The 15,375-nt window shown below is 44.1% G+C and overlaps 1 protein-coding gene across 1 annotated transcript; it reads left to right on the plus strand.

The window, feature by feature from the left end:
• Positions 1-421: 421 nt before the first annotated feature.
• LOC120921660 lies at positions 422-8,945 on the plus strand. Its single transcript, XM_040334177.1, has 2 exons — positions 422-507; positions 8,037-8,945. Exon 2 carries the CDS (start codon positions 8,044-8,046, stop codon positions 8,917-8,919), a length of 876 nt encoding a protein of 291 aa, XP_040190111.1. The 5' UTR covers positions 422-507; positions 8,037-8,043; the 3' UTR covers positions 8,920-8,945.
• The last annotated feature ends 6,430 nt before the right edge of the window (positions 8,946-15,375 follow it).

The following is a 15,375-nucleotide window of genomic DNA, read 5'->3' on the forward strand; positions in this document are numbered from 1 at the left end:
GATAACATTTTAGGTGTTAGCAGTATGAGATAATATATTATGTATTGTAAGCAAATTGTATGTTAAGTATGGTAATTGTCAAGTCACATTTGTACGTCACAACAGAATGGGAGACACAGATAACCAGATAAGCAGATATGAAGTTTGGGTGTGTTAACACTGAAAAGGGTATAAAAATCCAGACGTGGCTCAGTCCAAATCGGAACACTACCAATATACATGCTTTTATGTATGAAGTGTGCCCCATATATATATATGCAATAATAAATCTTTTTGATTGGGAGCCAGTCTTGCTTTTAGGAGTTATTAACCCTTCACATCAATGGTGCGGTGACCTCGGATTGCCATTTGAACACAAGGATCTGTAGTCCACCTGACCTACAACTACCGTGAGACGGGCCCTAAAAAACGTGAATAAAATCACTTATGTCAAATTGTATTTGTGTGGCCAGAGGGAGAACAGATCTTGTGTCAAAACGCAATCAAAGAGCCTGAGCAAGATTGGTGGTATGTTATATTTTGTTTTGTCCATGTTGTTGTTGTTGTTTAACTAACGCAGAGTACTAAATTGTTTTATGTGAAGAAGAGGGTTGCCTAAAACGTCAAAAGTTGGAAGGCCCGGGTTTGTAGCCCAGGGTGAAGCTCATACATGTATGATGCCGCTTTAATGCTTGAGACGTCACAGGTGCCTTCTGAATAACAGTGTATTGTCTATATGCCATAAACTATACTAAGTATTGATATTCATGCATACTAACTGAAAGGTATTAACAGCTACCTTGTATGAATGGGTGTCTATTAACAGGATTTCATAGAGTAAAGTAAGATTTTGCCTAAATGAATGATACTGGTAATCCATGTGCAAATTCTTTGTTTGTATTTGAAATATAAACGGTGTTACTAGGGGCAATTGCTTGGCTACTGTTGGCAACAATTTTGCTTAGACCAAGAGAGAAAATCATACCCCCAGAGCACAAAACTCTACAAGGGGAAGAATACATAAGATTGCCTAATCTTGCTAATGTGCCCAAGCAATGAATGTGAGCAACTTGGGGTTATAGCAGATACACTGTTCATCTGTTATATTACAATATTTGTGGTATGTATAATGTTAAAAATCTGGAGGGATAGGCAACGTGGTTTCCCTGTTTGTGACCTCCAATTCATACTGTGACAAGCTGTGCCATAATAGTCCAGTTTAAGAAAAGGGCAAATTGACCCTGGGATATAGCCTCATTCCAAGTAGGGGGTGAGGGCGTGCTTTCAGTGGAAGAAAGCGCAAGGGGAGGTGGCCAACTCCCATAGGAAAATCACTGGAACCTCACTGACAATCCAGTAATGGGGAATCAGGTGGGAGGAGGTACTAAGGTTTATGGGGCGCCATTGACACCCCGGGAGGAAGTTAAGGCCCGTTATGGGAAATGGGCAGTAAAGTACCTAAAGAAATGGCACAGTTTGGCAAAAGTAACGGATTGGCCAGTACCAATACAGGGTAATTATGACGTCCGAACCTGGGCAGCTCTGCATCATAATTTTAAGAGTATGATGACTGAACCTAATGAAGTTGCAGCATGGGCGAGATGGGAGGCAGAAGCATATGGGAAAACAGCTAAAGTCCTAATTGCTACACTGCCGAAAATATCGGAGGAGGAAGGTGAGTTATCAGAAGAGATGATTGCAAATACACATATGTTGGCAAAGACACTCATCAGAGACCCAAGTAGGCTTGTCTCTGACCAGCTAGTGTCTAGCAGTAAGTCCCCACCACCATATATCACATCATCTACCCCTTTTGGGGGAGGTGCTATAGAAGCATCTGCGCCAATGGGAGAGGAGGTGATGCATGGATGTATACCAGATACACCTATGGGTAAAAACTGGTATCAGTCACCAGGGTGGAATAGCATGCCTCCGTCCAGGCTGATGAGTACAGACGATTCGCTAGAGGTAAGTAGGATCAGGATGACACCAGTACAAGGGGTAAGTATGCAGCAGGAAAGGCTTTACCCCCCTCTTCCCCCTGACTCAGAGAGTGATGAGGAAGTAATAACTTCTACACGAAGGGGGGCAGGAAATGTATTACCAGTAAGAGAGCAGAAAGCTTACAATGGTAACGGTGAATTGACAGGGATTATCATTCACCATATGCCCTGGACTCCTGGGGAAATGAATACCTTTTTAAATACAATCCCCAAGCCCAGGCATAGTCCTCATCTGTTTGCTAAACAGCTGTGCAATATAGCTACAAGCTACAGAGCAAACTGGGGGGACATTTTGCGAATAATTAAAAGTATAGCAGGTTCGAGCGATACAGACCTTATCGTACAGGAAGCAGCTTTGATTAAACCATCAGAATTGGGAATTACCAGGGATGACTCACCAGAATTGGCATTGGCAGAATGTGAAAAATTAAAAGAAAACATAGGAAAATTTTTCCCAGCGGCCTCCTGGAATAAGGTGAGTTCTATGTCACAAGAAAGTAAGGAGGAAGTGCATCAATACACTGATAGTTTTAGGAATGCAGTCATGGAGACTGGGCAGGATCCAGATAGTCCAGCCCTGGCCTCAATGATTGTTACTATGTGGGGTACAGGTTTGAAGAAATCTGTTCAGGAAAAGTTAACCACCCGTTACCCTGAGTGGAAGACTATGGGCCTACAAGCTCTGACCTCAGTGGCATCCCATATCCAAAAGAATATGGATGACATGGAGGCAAGAAAGCCACAAAAAGTGTTGCTCTCCTACTTCCCACCCACAGAAGCCCCACAGGGCGGAAAGGGGAGGGACAAGGAGAGATCAAAGACCAGGGGTGTGTGTTTCAACTGCCAGAAACCTGGCCACATTGCTAGATTTTGCCGAGCACCCAGGAGAAATGGCAGGGATGCATGGGGAAAAAGGGATTGACGGGAGGAGGCCTCTGTATGGTCAGTAATATCTGAAACTGATGGTAATGATGCTTTTGTAAAAATTACTTTGGCAGAGATGCCCTACTATAATGAGCTCACACTGATGGCTGATACAGGGGCGTCAAAATCCGTCCTGTCTTCCCAATGCACCCCACCCCTCCCCCACTCAGGTGAAAGGACAGTGGTTGGTTTGGATGGTTCTGTAACAACTCTAAAAGAAACTGTCCCTCTGACGGTGAGGATTGGAGATGTTACATTACAATCTACATTTTTGCTGTCTGATACCATGCCTTGTAACTTACTGGGGAGAGATATATTGTCAAAATTACAGTGCACAATCAGTTACACTCCTGAAGGGGTCTTTGTCACCTCTCCGCTGACTGAAATAGAGCAAGATGTGTGTGACAGTCTCCATGTTTTGGTGGCTGCCCCAAGACCATCTAACTCATCACCAGCTTTGCTGGACGTACCTGAGTCACTTTGGGCAGAGTCCAAGGAAGACATAGGCCTCCTAAATGTGACTCCAGTCAGCGTAAAGGTGAAACCAGGATCCATTTTACCAAAACTACCTCAGTATACTCTCTCCTATCAGCAACTGGAGGGTATCAGGGACCAAATAAGAATATACTTGGAGAAGGGAGTGTTGCGGGAAATGAGCTCCCCATGCAATACTCCTCTATATCCAGTAAAAAAGAAACCTACCGATAAGAATGCTCCAGTTAAGTACCGGATGGTACATGACTTGCGGGCTATAAACAAGATAATAGAAACTGATGTACCAATTGTGCCAAATCCTTACACTTTACTGTCAGGTATTCCCAGTGATGCCAGCTGTTTCACTGTGATTGACCTGGCAAATGCATATTTTAGTGTAAAAATGGATGAGTCATGTGTCCACCTGTTCAGTTTTACCTTTGATCAAAAGAAATACGCCTGGCTCCGCCTTCCCCAAGGTTTATCCATTTCTCCAAGCTGTTTTAATCAAGCATTGAAACAGGTGTTGGACCAATGGCAGGCGCCGCCAGGGGTCACACTGCTTCAGTACGTGGATGACTTATGCTTGGCAGCAGTGACCAGGGAAATTTGTGAAATGGCTTCTTTGAGTTTGCTGAAATTTTTAGCTGAGCAGAATTGTAAGGTGGCTAAAGATAAGCTACAGTGGTGCCAGGACAAGGTTGTCTTCCTGGGGCACTGTATCTTTAAGGGAGGTAAACATTTAACCTCTGAAAGAAAAGAGGTGATACGCTCATACCCTCTTCCGAGAAATCAAAGGTCTCTAAGAGCATTGACATTAACATGTCTCAAGTAGCTAAACCATTGTATGCTTTAACTTCAGGTAAGGCTGTGCATTTTGAATTGTCTGCTGAGGAGACACAGGCTGTGGAGGCATTAAAGGAAGCTATAATGGCATCTCCGGCATTATCGCTTCCAGATTATAAAAAGGACTTTTACCTGTTCTGTCATGAATCAGGTAATCAGGCATCTGGAGTGTTAACACAAAAATCTGCTGATAAGCACAAACCTGTGGGATATTATTCCCAGCCTCTTGATCCTGTGATCTCAACAGCAGCACCTTGTGTCAAGGCCACAGCAGCGGCAGCCATGTTAGTAGAGAAAACTGCTGACATTGTTTTGGGGAATACCTTGATTCTTATGGTCCCCCATGCAGTGGAGCAGGTTCTGGGACAGCTTAACACAAAACACTTATCAGCTGCAAGGTTAACTAAGTATGAGCTGGCTTTGCTTACGCCAAGTAATATTATCATTAAGAGGTGTAATGTTTTAAACCCAGCTACTTTGTTACCTAATCGACCTACTCCAGTGGAGGAGGTACATGATTGTTGTCACACAACTGAGACCTACTATGAGCCCCCAGTGACGGTACAGGATTTTGCCCTGGAGAACCCAGAGCTGGAACTATGGGTAGATGGTTCCAGGTATTATACTGAGAAAGGTTCTCCTGTCACTGGTCTGGCTGTGGTAGATCAGGAAAAAGTTATTTTCCAGAAGGCTCTACCAAATCATTGTTCAGCCCAGGTGGCTGAGTTGGAGGCCTTGATAAAAGCATGTGAATTGGCAGAAGGTAAGTCAATGAATATTTACACTGATTCACGTTATGCTCATGGATCCGTGCATGATTTTCTAATTCTGTGGAAAACTAGGAATTTCTTAACATCACAGGGCAAGCCCATTAAAAACTCTACTCAGGTGAAGGCCCTACTTGAAGCCATCATTTTGCCCACTGCAGTTGCAGTGGTCAAGGTGAAGGCTCACACGACAGCGACAGATGCCATTGCAATGGGCAACCGAAGGGCAGATGAGGCGGCTAAAGCAGCTGCCTTGCTCCCCCTGGTGGTGAGTGAGGATGAGAAAGTGTATTTCCTGAAAGGGGACACAGACATCCAAACTCTACAACAATTGCAAAGTGCGGCATCTCGTGAGGTAATCAATAAGTGGAAAAAGAACAATTGTCATTACAATGAGGTTACAGGTGTTTGGCTCCATGAGGATGGGAGGCCATGTGCTCCTCCTTCAATGTACCCTTCTCTTTGTTTTATGGCACATCTCCCTTCTCATGTAGCCAAAGGAGGGATGGTTGATCTAATATATAAATTGTGGTATGCGCCAGGCATTGAGGAAAATGCTAAACAGTATTGCCAGGCTTGTTTGATTTGTGCACAATATAATCCAGGAAAACGGGTAAAAACACCTCAAGCTCACATCCCAAGAGCTTTGTACCCCTTTCAGAGATTACAAATAGACTACATACAGTTACCTAAGATAGGTTTATACGAGTATGTGCTTACGTGTGTGGACTGTTTCTCTGGCTAGCTGGAGGCATGGCCTATACAAAAGGCCACAGCCACAGCAACAGCAAAGAAGCTGATACAGGAAGTAGTGTGTAGATATGGGGTCTTTGAGACTTTAGAGTCAGATAGAGGAAGTCACTTTACTGGACAGGTAATGAAAGAGGTACTTTCAGCCTTCAACATCGAGCAACGCTTGCACACTCCATACAATCCCACAGCTAGTGGTAAAATAGAAAAATACAACGGGCTATTAAAAGCCAAGTTGAGCAAGATTACAGCTGAGACAGGACTAAATTGGTTACAAGGTTTGCCTATAGCTTTGTTTGCATTGAGGACTACACCAAAACAGAAAGGGAAACTTTCTCCCTATGAAATATTATTTGGGTCAGTACCAAAAACGGGCTTATACTATCCACAGGCTTTGGCAAAGTCCTACGGGTCACTCACTGAATATGTCATCGGGTTACACAGGCATTTAAATCAATTGCACAAGGAAGTATATTCATCTCTTCCAGACCCAGATACCCTTGAAGGAACTCATGACCTGCAGCCAGGTGACTGGGAAATGGTGAAGAAGCATCAGAGGAGGGGTCTGGATCCCAGGTGGACAGGACCCTATCAAGTGTTGCTTACTACAGCTACAGCAGTAAAGCTGCACGACAGGGACACTTGGATACATGCTTCACATTGTAAACGTGTACATGCTGCAATTGTATCTGAGCAGTAGGACTAGTTCTCCTGCCTAAGGATTCTGTGTCCTCAGCAAGACACTGCTCAGAATGTGATCATATCTCTCTAGTCATTGCAGGAACACCGAACAAGGAATTGTGCTGTGTTTAAAACTACCCGATGAAGGATCATGAGTGCCTGGAGGAGTTTGCTGCTGCTGAGTGTCGCATGGTGTACGCTTGTGGATGGTCAAACCTATCTGAATAGGATGATCCAACTACATGAGGTGATCAGTACTCAATTCAATCTTTCTAACTGTTGGGTGTGTTCTATGATTCCCCAAGTGTTAGACACAAACCTATAGTAGCTCTAGCAGTTACAGATCCCAATTTATTTTATGCATTACTGACAAAAGAGACAGCAAATAGTACCTTAGCTGAGAAACCTTGGAAACTGGTAGAAGAAAAAGGGTTGTTGGTGCAGGGAATATCGGGAAAAGGAATAGGACTAATTCTTAACCATAGTGTGGATCCAGAAAGGATTGAAATGGGGATTACACATTATTATCAAGACCCTGGGAATGTTCAGGTTGTGGTAAATGGTTGTTTTAACATAGAAAATCAAACTATGTGTCAGTGCCTCAAGGATTGTTCTAATTGCTTTAATGAGACCTTAAAGAGGACATTGAAGGAATTGAATATAAATGATGAATGTGAGAAGGATTATGAGTTCACTGACTTAAATATGTACAATCATTCTTTAAAAGAAATAGTCGATTCCCAATTAACAATTCATCACATAAGCATAGAAGCTAGAGTCCTGCCAGCCTCATATTATTATGTATGTGGCCGGAAGGCCTATAAGTGGCTACCAGTAAAAGCAAATGGTACTTGTGTACTTGCTAGGCTGATTTACACCACTAGAGTTGTTAATACTACAGAATTATTAGAATTACATAAAGGGAAAAGACTTAAAAGATCTGCAGAAGATAAGGTGTACACAGTTACCACAACAGCACAGAAAGAAATAGAACGAATAGGGAAAAAGTATTCAGTGTCTTTGTTCGGGGAGGCATTCAAAACATGGACTTATGCCCCCTCATTCACAGGCTGGGGACATGAAATGGCTAATAGGTTGAATGATTATGCTAATGCTACTAACATAATGTTGGGACATGTTTTAGAGGCCCTAAAGGAAGAAACGGATGAGCTAATAGAGATCCGAAGACAGGTGATTGCTAACCATATGGGATTAGACATATTGTTTGCTTCACAAGGAGGGTTGTGTAAAGTTATTGAACAAGAATGTTGTACATATATAATTGACAATAGCTATGATGTAGAACAACATTTAGAGGCAGCAGGAGAACTGCACGGGAAAGTGCAGAATATTTCTAATCATACATTGGATTTATCAGAATGGGGAGGGGGATGGCTGTCCTGGTTAAACCCTTTATCCTGGTTCAAAGGAATAGGAGAAGTGTTTAAAACCTTCTTGATAGGGTTACTTAAAATTGTGGGGGGTCATCCTGGGAGCCGTGTTATGTCTGTACATATGTTTTAAGATAGTCATGAGTGCATGTGCAGCAATGTGTAAGGTAAAGATAAAACCTGATAAGAAAATCTCAGATGTCTCTTTTGCTTTCCCAAAGGAAGAAAATGGCAGAAAGACAAATGCCAAACCTATATTCCGTGTTTGATGGTCCTTGCAGTTGCCCATCTTGCTGGAATGATGAAACAGAAATGCCTGAACTAGAATTTGAATCTGGAAATGAGGAATCACTTGAACGGATGATGTACGAAGCAGTTGGGAATTCTCTAAGCCCTACGATCCCTACCAGGAACTCTGAACTAGAACAATTAAACTGTGTTGCCGGACCAAGTTCATTACCCAGTTCAGAAGAGCCCGTGGACGTGAATACGGAGTCTGTTCATGCTGATGACTCACTTCAAATATTGGAGGATGAACAGACTATACGGGAAATTTGGGTTGTGGGACATTCATATATACATTGGGCCGAGAAGAAGGCATTACAGATGGGGATGGAAAATTTGGGGTGTGATCCCAGTCAGATAAAAGTATCCTGGGGTGGTATTAGGGGAATGCGCTGGAGGGCCTTGAAGCCATTCTTAGGGGAAGCGGCTGATCATTGTCCTACTCCTTTTGGCATTATCATCCACTTAGGTGGTAATGACGTAGGGAGAAAAAGTAATTTGGGATTGATTTCCTGGATAAAAGAGGATTTAAGGTGGCTTTCAGAGTATTATCCTGACACTATTCTGATATTTTCTTCCATTGTTCTCCGACCCTGTTGGAGCCAGGGAGCAAAGTGGAGGGGAAGGAGAATAAATAATGTCTTACAGAGATTTCTATGGAGAGAAAAGGGATGTATGTACCATAATTATTCTTTGGAAGGAGAACAGCTTGATCTCTTCCGAGATGATGGGGTTCACCTGAGTAATGAAGGGAATTGCATTTTTGTATCTAATTTAAGACAGATGGTGGAGTTGTGTCTGATAAAAGGAGGCATGTGAATTTTAGTTAGAGTGTGCAATGGCTAAATGAAATTTAAGCTTGCTTGAGTGACTCCGTCCTATTAATTCCAGCTCTTTGAGGGTAACATTTACCCAGTTCATGGGCATGGCTACTCCAGCTCGTGAATGTCGGTAGAGGAGAGGGAATGGACAGGAGTCTATTACTTAGGAGCATAGTAAGGAGCTAAAGTATTGTAACCTTCCTTTACACCAGGAAGTCTGTAGATGAGGATGAGTGTGTGAGAATGGGGGACTTATATTCTTGCATCTCCATGTACAAGATGATAGATGTCGTGAAGGGTCCTCTATCTGACACACCTTTGGTTCTTGTCTCTTTTAGGCTGGTGGGAAGGAATGAAGACTAGTGATCGGCAATGATCAAAGGGGGGAGCTGTATAGGGAATTAATTGATCATGCTGTATCACTATATATTTCTGTTTTGTATTAAAAAGTATATTCCGTGTTGCTCAGCAAATGCTGAGTTACAAGTTGGCAATTCAGTATTTCACTGTCAGCATTGCAGACTGGCGTGACAGTTTTTGACACGCACATTAAAGGATTGGAAGCCTACAGATAACATTTTAGGTGTTAGCAGTATGAGATAATATATTATGTATTGTAAGCAAATTGTATGTTAAGTATGGTAATTGTCAAGTCACATTTGTACGTCACAACAGAATGGGAGACACAGATAACCAGATAAGCAGATATGAAGTTTGGGTGTGTTAACACTGAAAAGGGTATAAAAATCCAGACGTGGCTCAGTCCAAATCGGAACACTACCAATATACATGCTTTTATGTATGAAGTGTGCCCCATATATATATATGCAATAATAAATCTTTTTGATTGGGAGCCAGTCTTGCTTTTAGGAGTTATTAACCCTTCACAGCGCGTAACTCCGCAGTGAATTATGGGCCGACGCGCGTCACTCGAATTTAGCGCGAACGACATGTTTTGTTCGAAATTCATCGAACGTACGAACAGATGATGTTCGAGTCGAACATACGTTCGAGTCGAACGACAAGCTCATCCCTACTTAGGACACTGGGGACAGTGTCATTTCAAGTGGGGGGGAGTATGTAGCGCCCCCTTTACTTTCAGTAAGGGCACTACGCTAAAGTTAGTGGGGGAATGAGAGAGGTAAGTTGCTCTCATTCCTAATTGTGTTAAATTTAGCTGTCGCCAAATCTGGATTGTTCTGTGGGTCAGTCTGCGTTCTAGGCATACTAGGTCCCCCTTCTACTGAGGAGATCCCAGGCTGTATGCCGTTTGGTGGGGGCTCGGCTTGAGGAGAACCCGGAGGCAGGTTGTCCAAAAGGGATTGAACAAACCATCGGGGATCGGTGACTTGGAACATTGACAGGTACACTTGCACTGTCAACCGGTGACCCTAGCACAATTTACTGGGAGGATTAGCTCAACCATTTAGCTCATCCAAGTTCTAGGCCTGTGGCAGAGGCCCTACTAGAGCCAGGTCTGTGGCAGAGACCTGTTTCTCCCAGCAACCTTAAAGTGGCACTCCGGCTGCCAGGCCTGTGGCAGGGGTCTGTCCGGAGGCACTTCACCCACTCTGGCTGGAGTTGCGACGAACTGTACTATTACTGAGAGCAGGACTGCTTTCCTTCTATCCAAGCCTATGTAGCGCCCCCTTACTTTCAGTATGGGCACTACGCTAAAGTTAGTGGGGAATGGGAGAGTTATTTTTGCTCCCATTCATATTTCGTAAAATTTTGGGCTGCTGTCATTCCTGAACTGTCCTGTAGGTCAGTCTGCGCTCCAGGGGTGCCGATCCCACCCCTGGGCGACAGTTGGCGCTAGAGGGGTTCTGGCAGAGCCACGTTTCCCCAGCAGCCAATTAGAGTAGTTTTCCCTCGTGGAGCATGCTGGAGGAGAGTATATCTGTGGCAGACGCCATTTTTCTGGGTTCTTCGCGGGTTCCAGTTGCGGCACCCACCTTTAGGGTGTGCGCATCCAACAGACCCCGGCGATATGGCCTACCAGGCCGGGGTCACATGCTACGCGGAGCACCATGCTGCTGAAAGGGGGCCTAGTGACTTACTGGGTCCCCAACTTTACTGAGAGATCCCAGGCTGTATGCCGTTCAGTGGGGGATCGGCTTGAGGAGAACCCGGAGGCAGGTTGTCCAATAGGGCTTGAACGAACCATCGGGGATCTGGTGACCGGGATACTGACAGGTGAACTTCAACTGTCACCCGGTGACCCTAACTTAATCTACTGGGAGGATTCGCTCAATCCATTTAGCTCATCCAAGTACTAGGCCAGTGGCAGAGGTCTCTAGAGCCGGGTCTGTGGCAGAGGCCTGTTCCTCCCAGCAACCTAAAGTGACACTTCGGCTGCCAGACTCGGGGCAGGAGTCTGTCCGGGGGCACTTCACCCACTCTGGCTAGAGTGACGACGAACTGTATCTACTACTACTGAGAGCAGGTTTGCTCTTTCTCATATCCAGGCCTGATACTGCAAGGTTCTCTATTGCTTCATCAACCTTTTCGCTCTACCTCATGTTGATGTTGGTCATGTTGGTCCGGAAATAAAGCATTCAGAAAACCTTTATTTGATGACTGGACATTCGCTTACTCATCTACTCATCAACTTCACCCCTAGACAAAGGTAAGAGGTAACTTAATACGACGATCCTAAAACAAACAACGGCTCCTGAGGGGGTAGCGATACACCTGATACCGCAAAGTTCCTTTACTTCATCAACCTTTCCTGTCTACCTCAAGTTGATGTTGGTCGTGTTGGGCCAAGAAATAAAGCATTCAGAAAACCTTATCTACGAACTCACTACCTTCACCCCTAGACAACACATAGAGGTCACTCAATACGCCGATCCCAAAACAATCAGCAGCTCCTGAGGGGGTAGCGCTACACCACAAATGCTTTTTTACCACTACTATTCCTTTATATTGGTGTAAGCGGAGTTGGTGTTCATGTGTGTACCGCTTCTGTAAACACACTCAAGGAACAGTTTGGGGGTCTCAGAGAGGATGTGTCCCTGCTGCGGCAGGACATGCAAAAGATACGGGAGCGCACAACGGCTGTGGAGAGCAGGGTGAGTGAAGTGGAAGATAGGCTGCCCCCAGTTGCTCGAGAAGCCCATGCAGCCATGCAGCTGGCCAGAGACACTAACAACAGGGCTGACGACATTGAGAATCGTTTACGCCGAAACAATGTGCGCATAGTGGGGCTGCCGGAGAAGACGGAAGGCCGGGACCCCACCACCTTTGTCGAAGGCTAGCTGATAGAGGTATTTGGAAAAGAGGCCTTCTCACCGTTCTTCACAGTTGAAAGAGCACACCGCACACCGGGCCGCCCACCACAGCCTGGTGCCCCCCCTTGGCCTATTCTGGCCAAATTGCTCCACTATAGGCACAGGGAGGCGGTGCTGAGACATGCTAGAGAGAAGGCCAACGTCCAGGTTAATGGGGTCCGGGTGTCCTTCTACCCGGACTTTTCTGCGGAGGTGCAACGCCGCCGGGCTAAATTTTTGGATGTGAAAAGGCGTCTTCGCGCACTACAACTGCCATATGCTATGCTCTACCCTGCCAAGCTGAGAGATACTTTTGCTGATAGGTGTCCCTCATTCCCATCTCAGAAAGTTGGGAGGTGTGTCCTGCAGACTGTTACTCCCAGGACTTTTCTCCTCCTGCACAAAACTTCACTGTAACATGTTAGTCTTTCCGCCCCATCATCTTCCTAATACACCAGGGATCACTCTGAATAATCCCATAATTTATACATGGAGATCATATCCCCCCGTATGTATTTATACATGGAGATCATATCCCCCCTTATGTATTTATACATGGAGATCATATCCCCCTTATGTATTTATACATGGAGATCATATCCCCCCTTATGTATTTATACATGGAGATCATATCCCCCTCATGTATTTATACATGGAGATCATATCCCCCTTATGTATTTATACATGGAGATCATATCCCCCCCTTATGTATTTATACATGGAGATCATACCCCCCCATTATGTATTTATACATGGAGATCATATCCCCCCTTATATATTTATACATGGAGATCATATCCCCCCTTATGTATTTATACATGGATATCATAACCCCCTTATGTATTTATACATGGAGATCATATCCCCCCTTATGTATTTATACATGGAGATCATATCCCCCCTTATGTATTTATACATGGAGATCGTATCCCCCCCTTATATATTTATACATGGTGATCATATCCCCCCTTATGTATTTATACATGGTGATCATATCCCCCCCTTATGTATTTATACATGGAGATCATATCCCCCCTTATGTATTTATACATGGAGATCATATCCCCCCCTTATGTATTATACATGGAGATCATATCCCCCCTTATGTATTATACATGGAGATCATATCTCCCCCCGTATGTATTTATACATGGAGATCATATCCCCCCTTATATATTTATACATGGTGATCATATCCCCCCTTATGTATTTATACATGGTGATCATATCCCCCCTTATGTATTTATACATGGAGATCATATCCCCCCTTATATATTTATACATGGAGATCATATCCCCCCTTATGTATTTATACATGGAGATCATATCCCCCCCTTATGTATTTATACATGGAGATCATATCCCCCCCTTATGTATTTATACATGGAGATCATATCCCCCCTTATGTATTTATACATGGAGATCATATCCCCCCTTATGTATTTATACATGGAGATCATATCCCCCCTTATGTATTTATACATGGAGATCATATCCCCCTTATGTATTTATACATGGAGATCATATCCCCCCTTATGTATTTATACATGGAGATCATATCCCCCCCTTATGTATTTATACATGGAGATCATATCCCCCTTATGTATTTATACATGGAGATCATATCCCCCCTTATGTATTTATACATGGAGATCATATCCCCCCTTATGTATTTATACATGGAGATCATATCCCCCCCTTATGTATTATACATGGAGATCATATCCCCCCTTATGTATTTATACATGGAGATCATATCCCCCCTTATGTATTTATACATGGAGTTCATATCCCCCTTATGTATTTATACATGGAGATCATATCCCCCTTATGTATTTATACATGGAGATCATATCCCCCCTTATGTATTTATACATGGAGATCATATCCCCCCTTATGTATTTATACATGGAGATCATATCCCCCCTTATGTATTTATACATGGAGATCATATCCCCCCCTTATGTATTTATACCCCCCTTATGTATTTATACATGGAGATCATATCCCCCCTTATGTATTTATACATGGAGATCATATCCCCCCCTTATGTATTATACATGGAGATTATATATCCCCCTTATTCTCCTCTTCTCAGAAGAGAATAAATTCAGTTCCTCTAATCTTTCCTCATAGCTGAGCTCCTCCATTCCTCTTATCAGTTTGGTTGCCCTTCTCTGCACTTTCTCCAGTTCTCCGATATCCTTTTTGAGAACTGGTGCCTAAAACTGAACTGCATATTCCAGATGAGGTCTTACTAATGATTTGATATCACACAGGTCTCTTTCAGCACACAATATATTTCAACACAAGCTATGAAGATTCTTCATCTTCTTTATGCTTATTGTGTGTACTCTTTATATGATTTTCTGATTACCGTATATACTCGAGTATAAGCCGAGTTTTCAGCACATTTTTTTGTGCTGAAAATGCCCCCCTTGGCTTATACTCGAGTCACAATTTTGTGCCTGATCTCCCAGATTTTGGGGATCCTGTACTGGCCAAACTTGGCACACGTGTAGCCCCACTCTTCCTCTACAAGTGTGCAAGTTTGTTGTCTGGGGAACCTACGGCCGGGGAGCACAGACTTTTCAAAACCGGGCACCCCTTCCATAGACTCCCATGTTAAACGGTAATTTCTCCAGTGAATTTGGGGACCCGGTAATTACCGGTTGTACATTCCCTGGACCCGGAACTTGGCACATTTGTAGCCCCATTTCTCCTCTATAAGTGTGCAAAGTTTGTTGTCTGGAGAACCTACGGCCGGGGAGCACCAAATTTTCAAAGCCGGGCATCCCTTCTATATACTCTCATGTTAAACGTCAGTCTAGTCATGGACACAGTGAGGCATGGACACAGTGAGGCATGCACATGGACACAGTGAGGCATGGGCACAGTGAGGCATGCACATGGGCACAGTGAGGCATGCACATGGACACAGTGAGGCATGGGCACAGTGAGGCATGCACATGGACACAGTGAGGCATGGGCACAGTGAGGCATGCACATGGACACAGTGAGGCATGGGGACAGTGAGGCATGCACATGGACACAGTGAGGCATGGGCACAGTGAGGCATGCACATGGACACAGTGAGGCATGCACATGGACACAGTGACGCATGGGCACAGTGAGGCATGCACATGGACACAGTGAGGCATGGGCACAGTGAGGCATGCACA

The sequence above is a fragment of the Rana temporaria genome (genome assembly GCF_905171775.1).
Source record: "Rana temporaria chromosome 2 unlocalized genomic scaffold, aRanTem1.1 chr2o, whole genome shotgun sequence".
Lineage (NCBI taxonomy): Eukaryota > Metazoa > Chordata > Amphibia > Anura > Ranidae > Rana > Rana temporaria.

Excerpts from the sequence above, each read along its gene's own strand:
- LOC120921660 (XM_040334177.1), top strand. The coding sequence starts at position 8,044 with ATGGCAGAAAGACAAATGCCAAACCTATATTCCGTGTTTGATGGTCCT.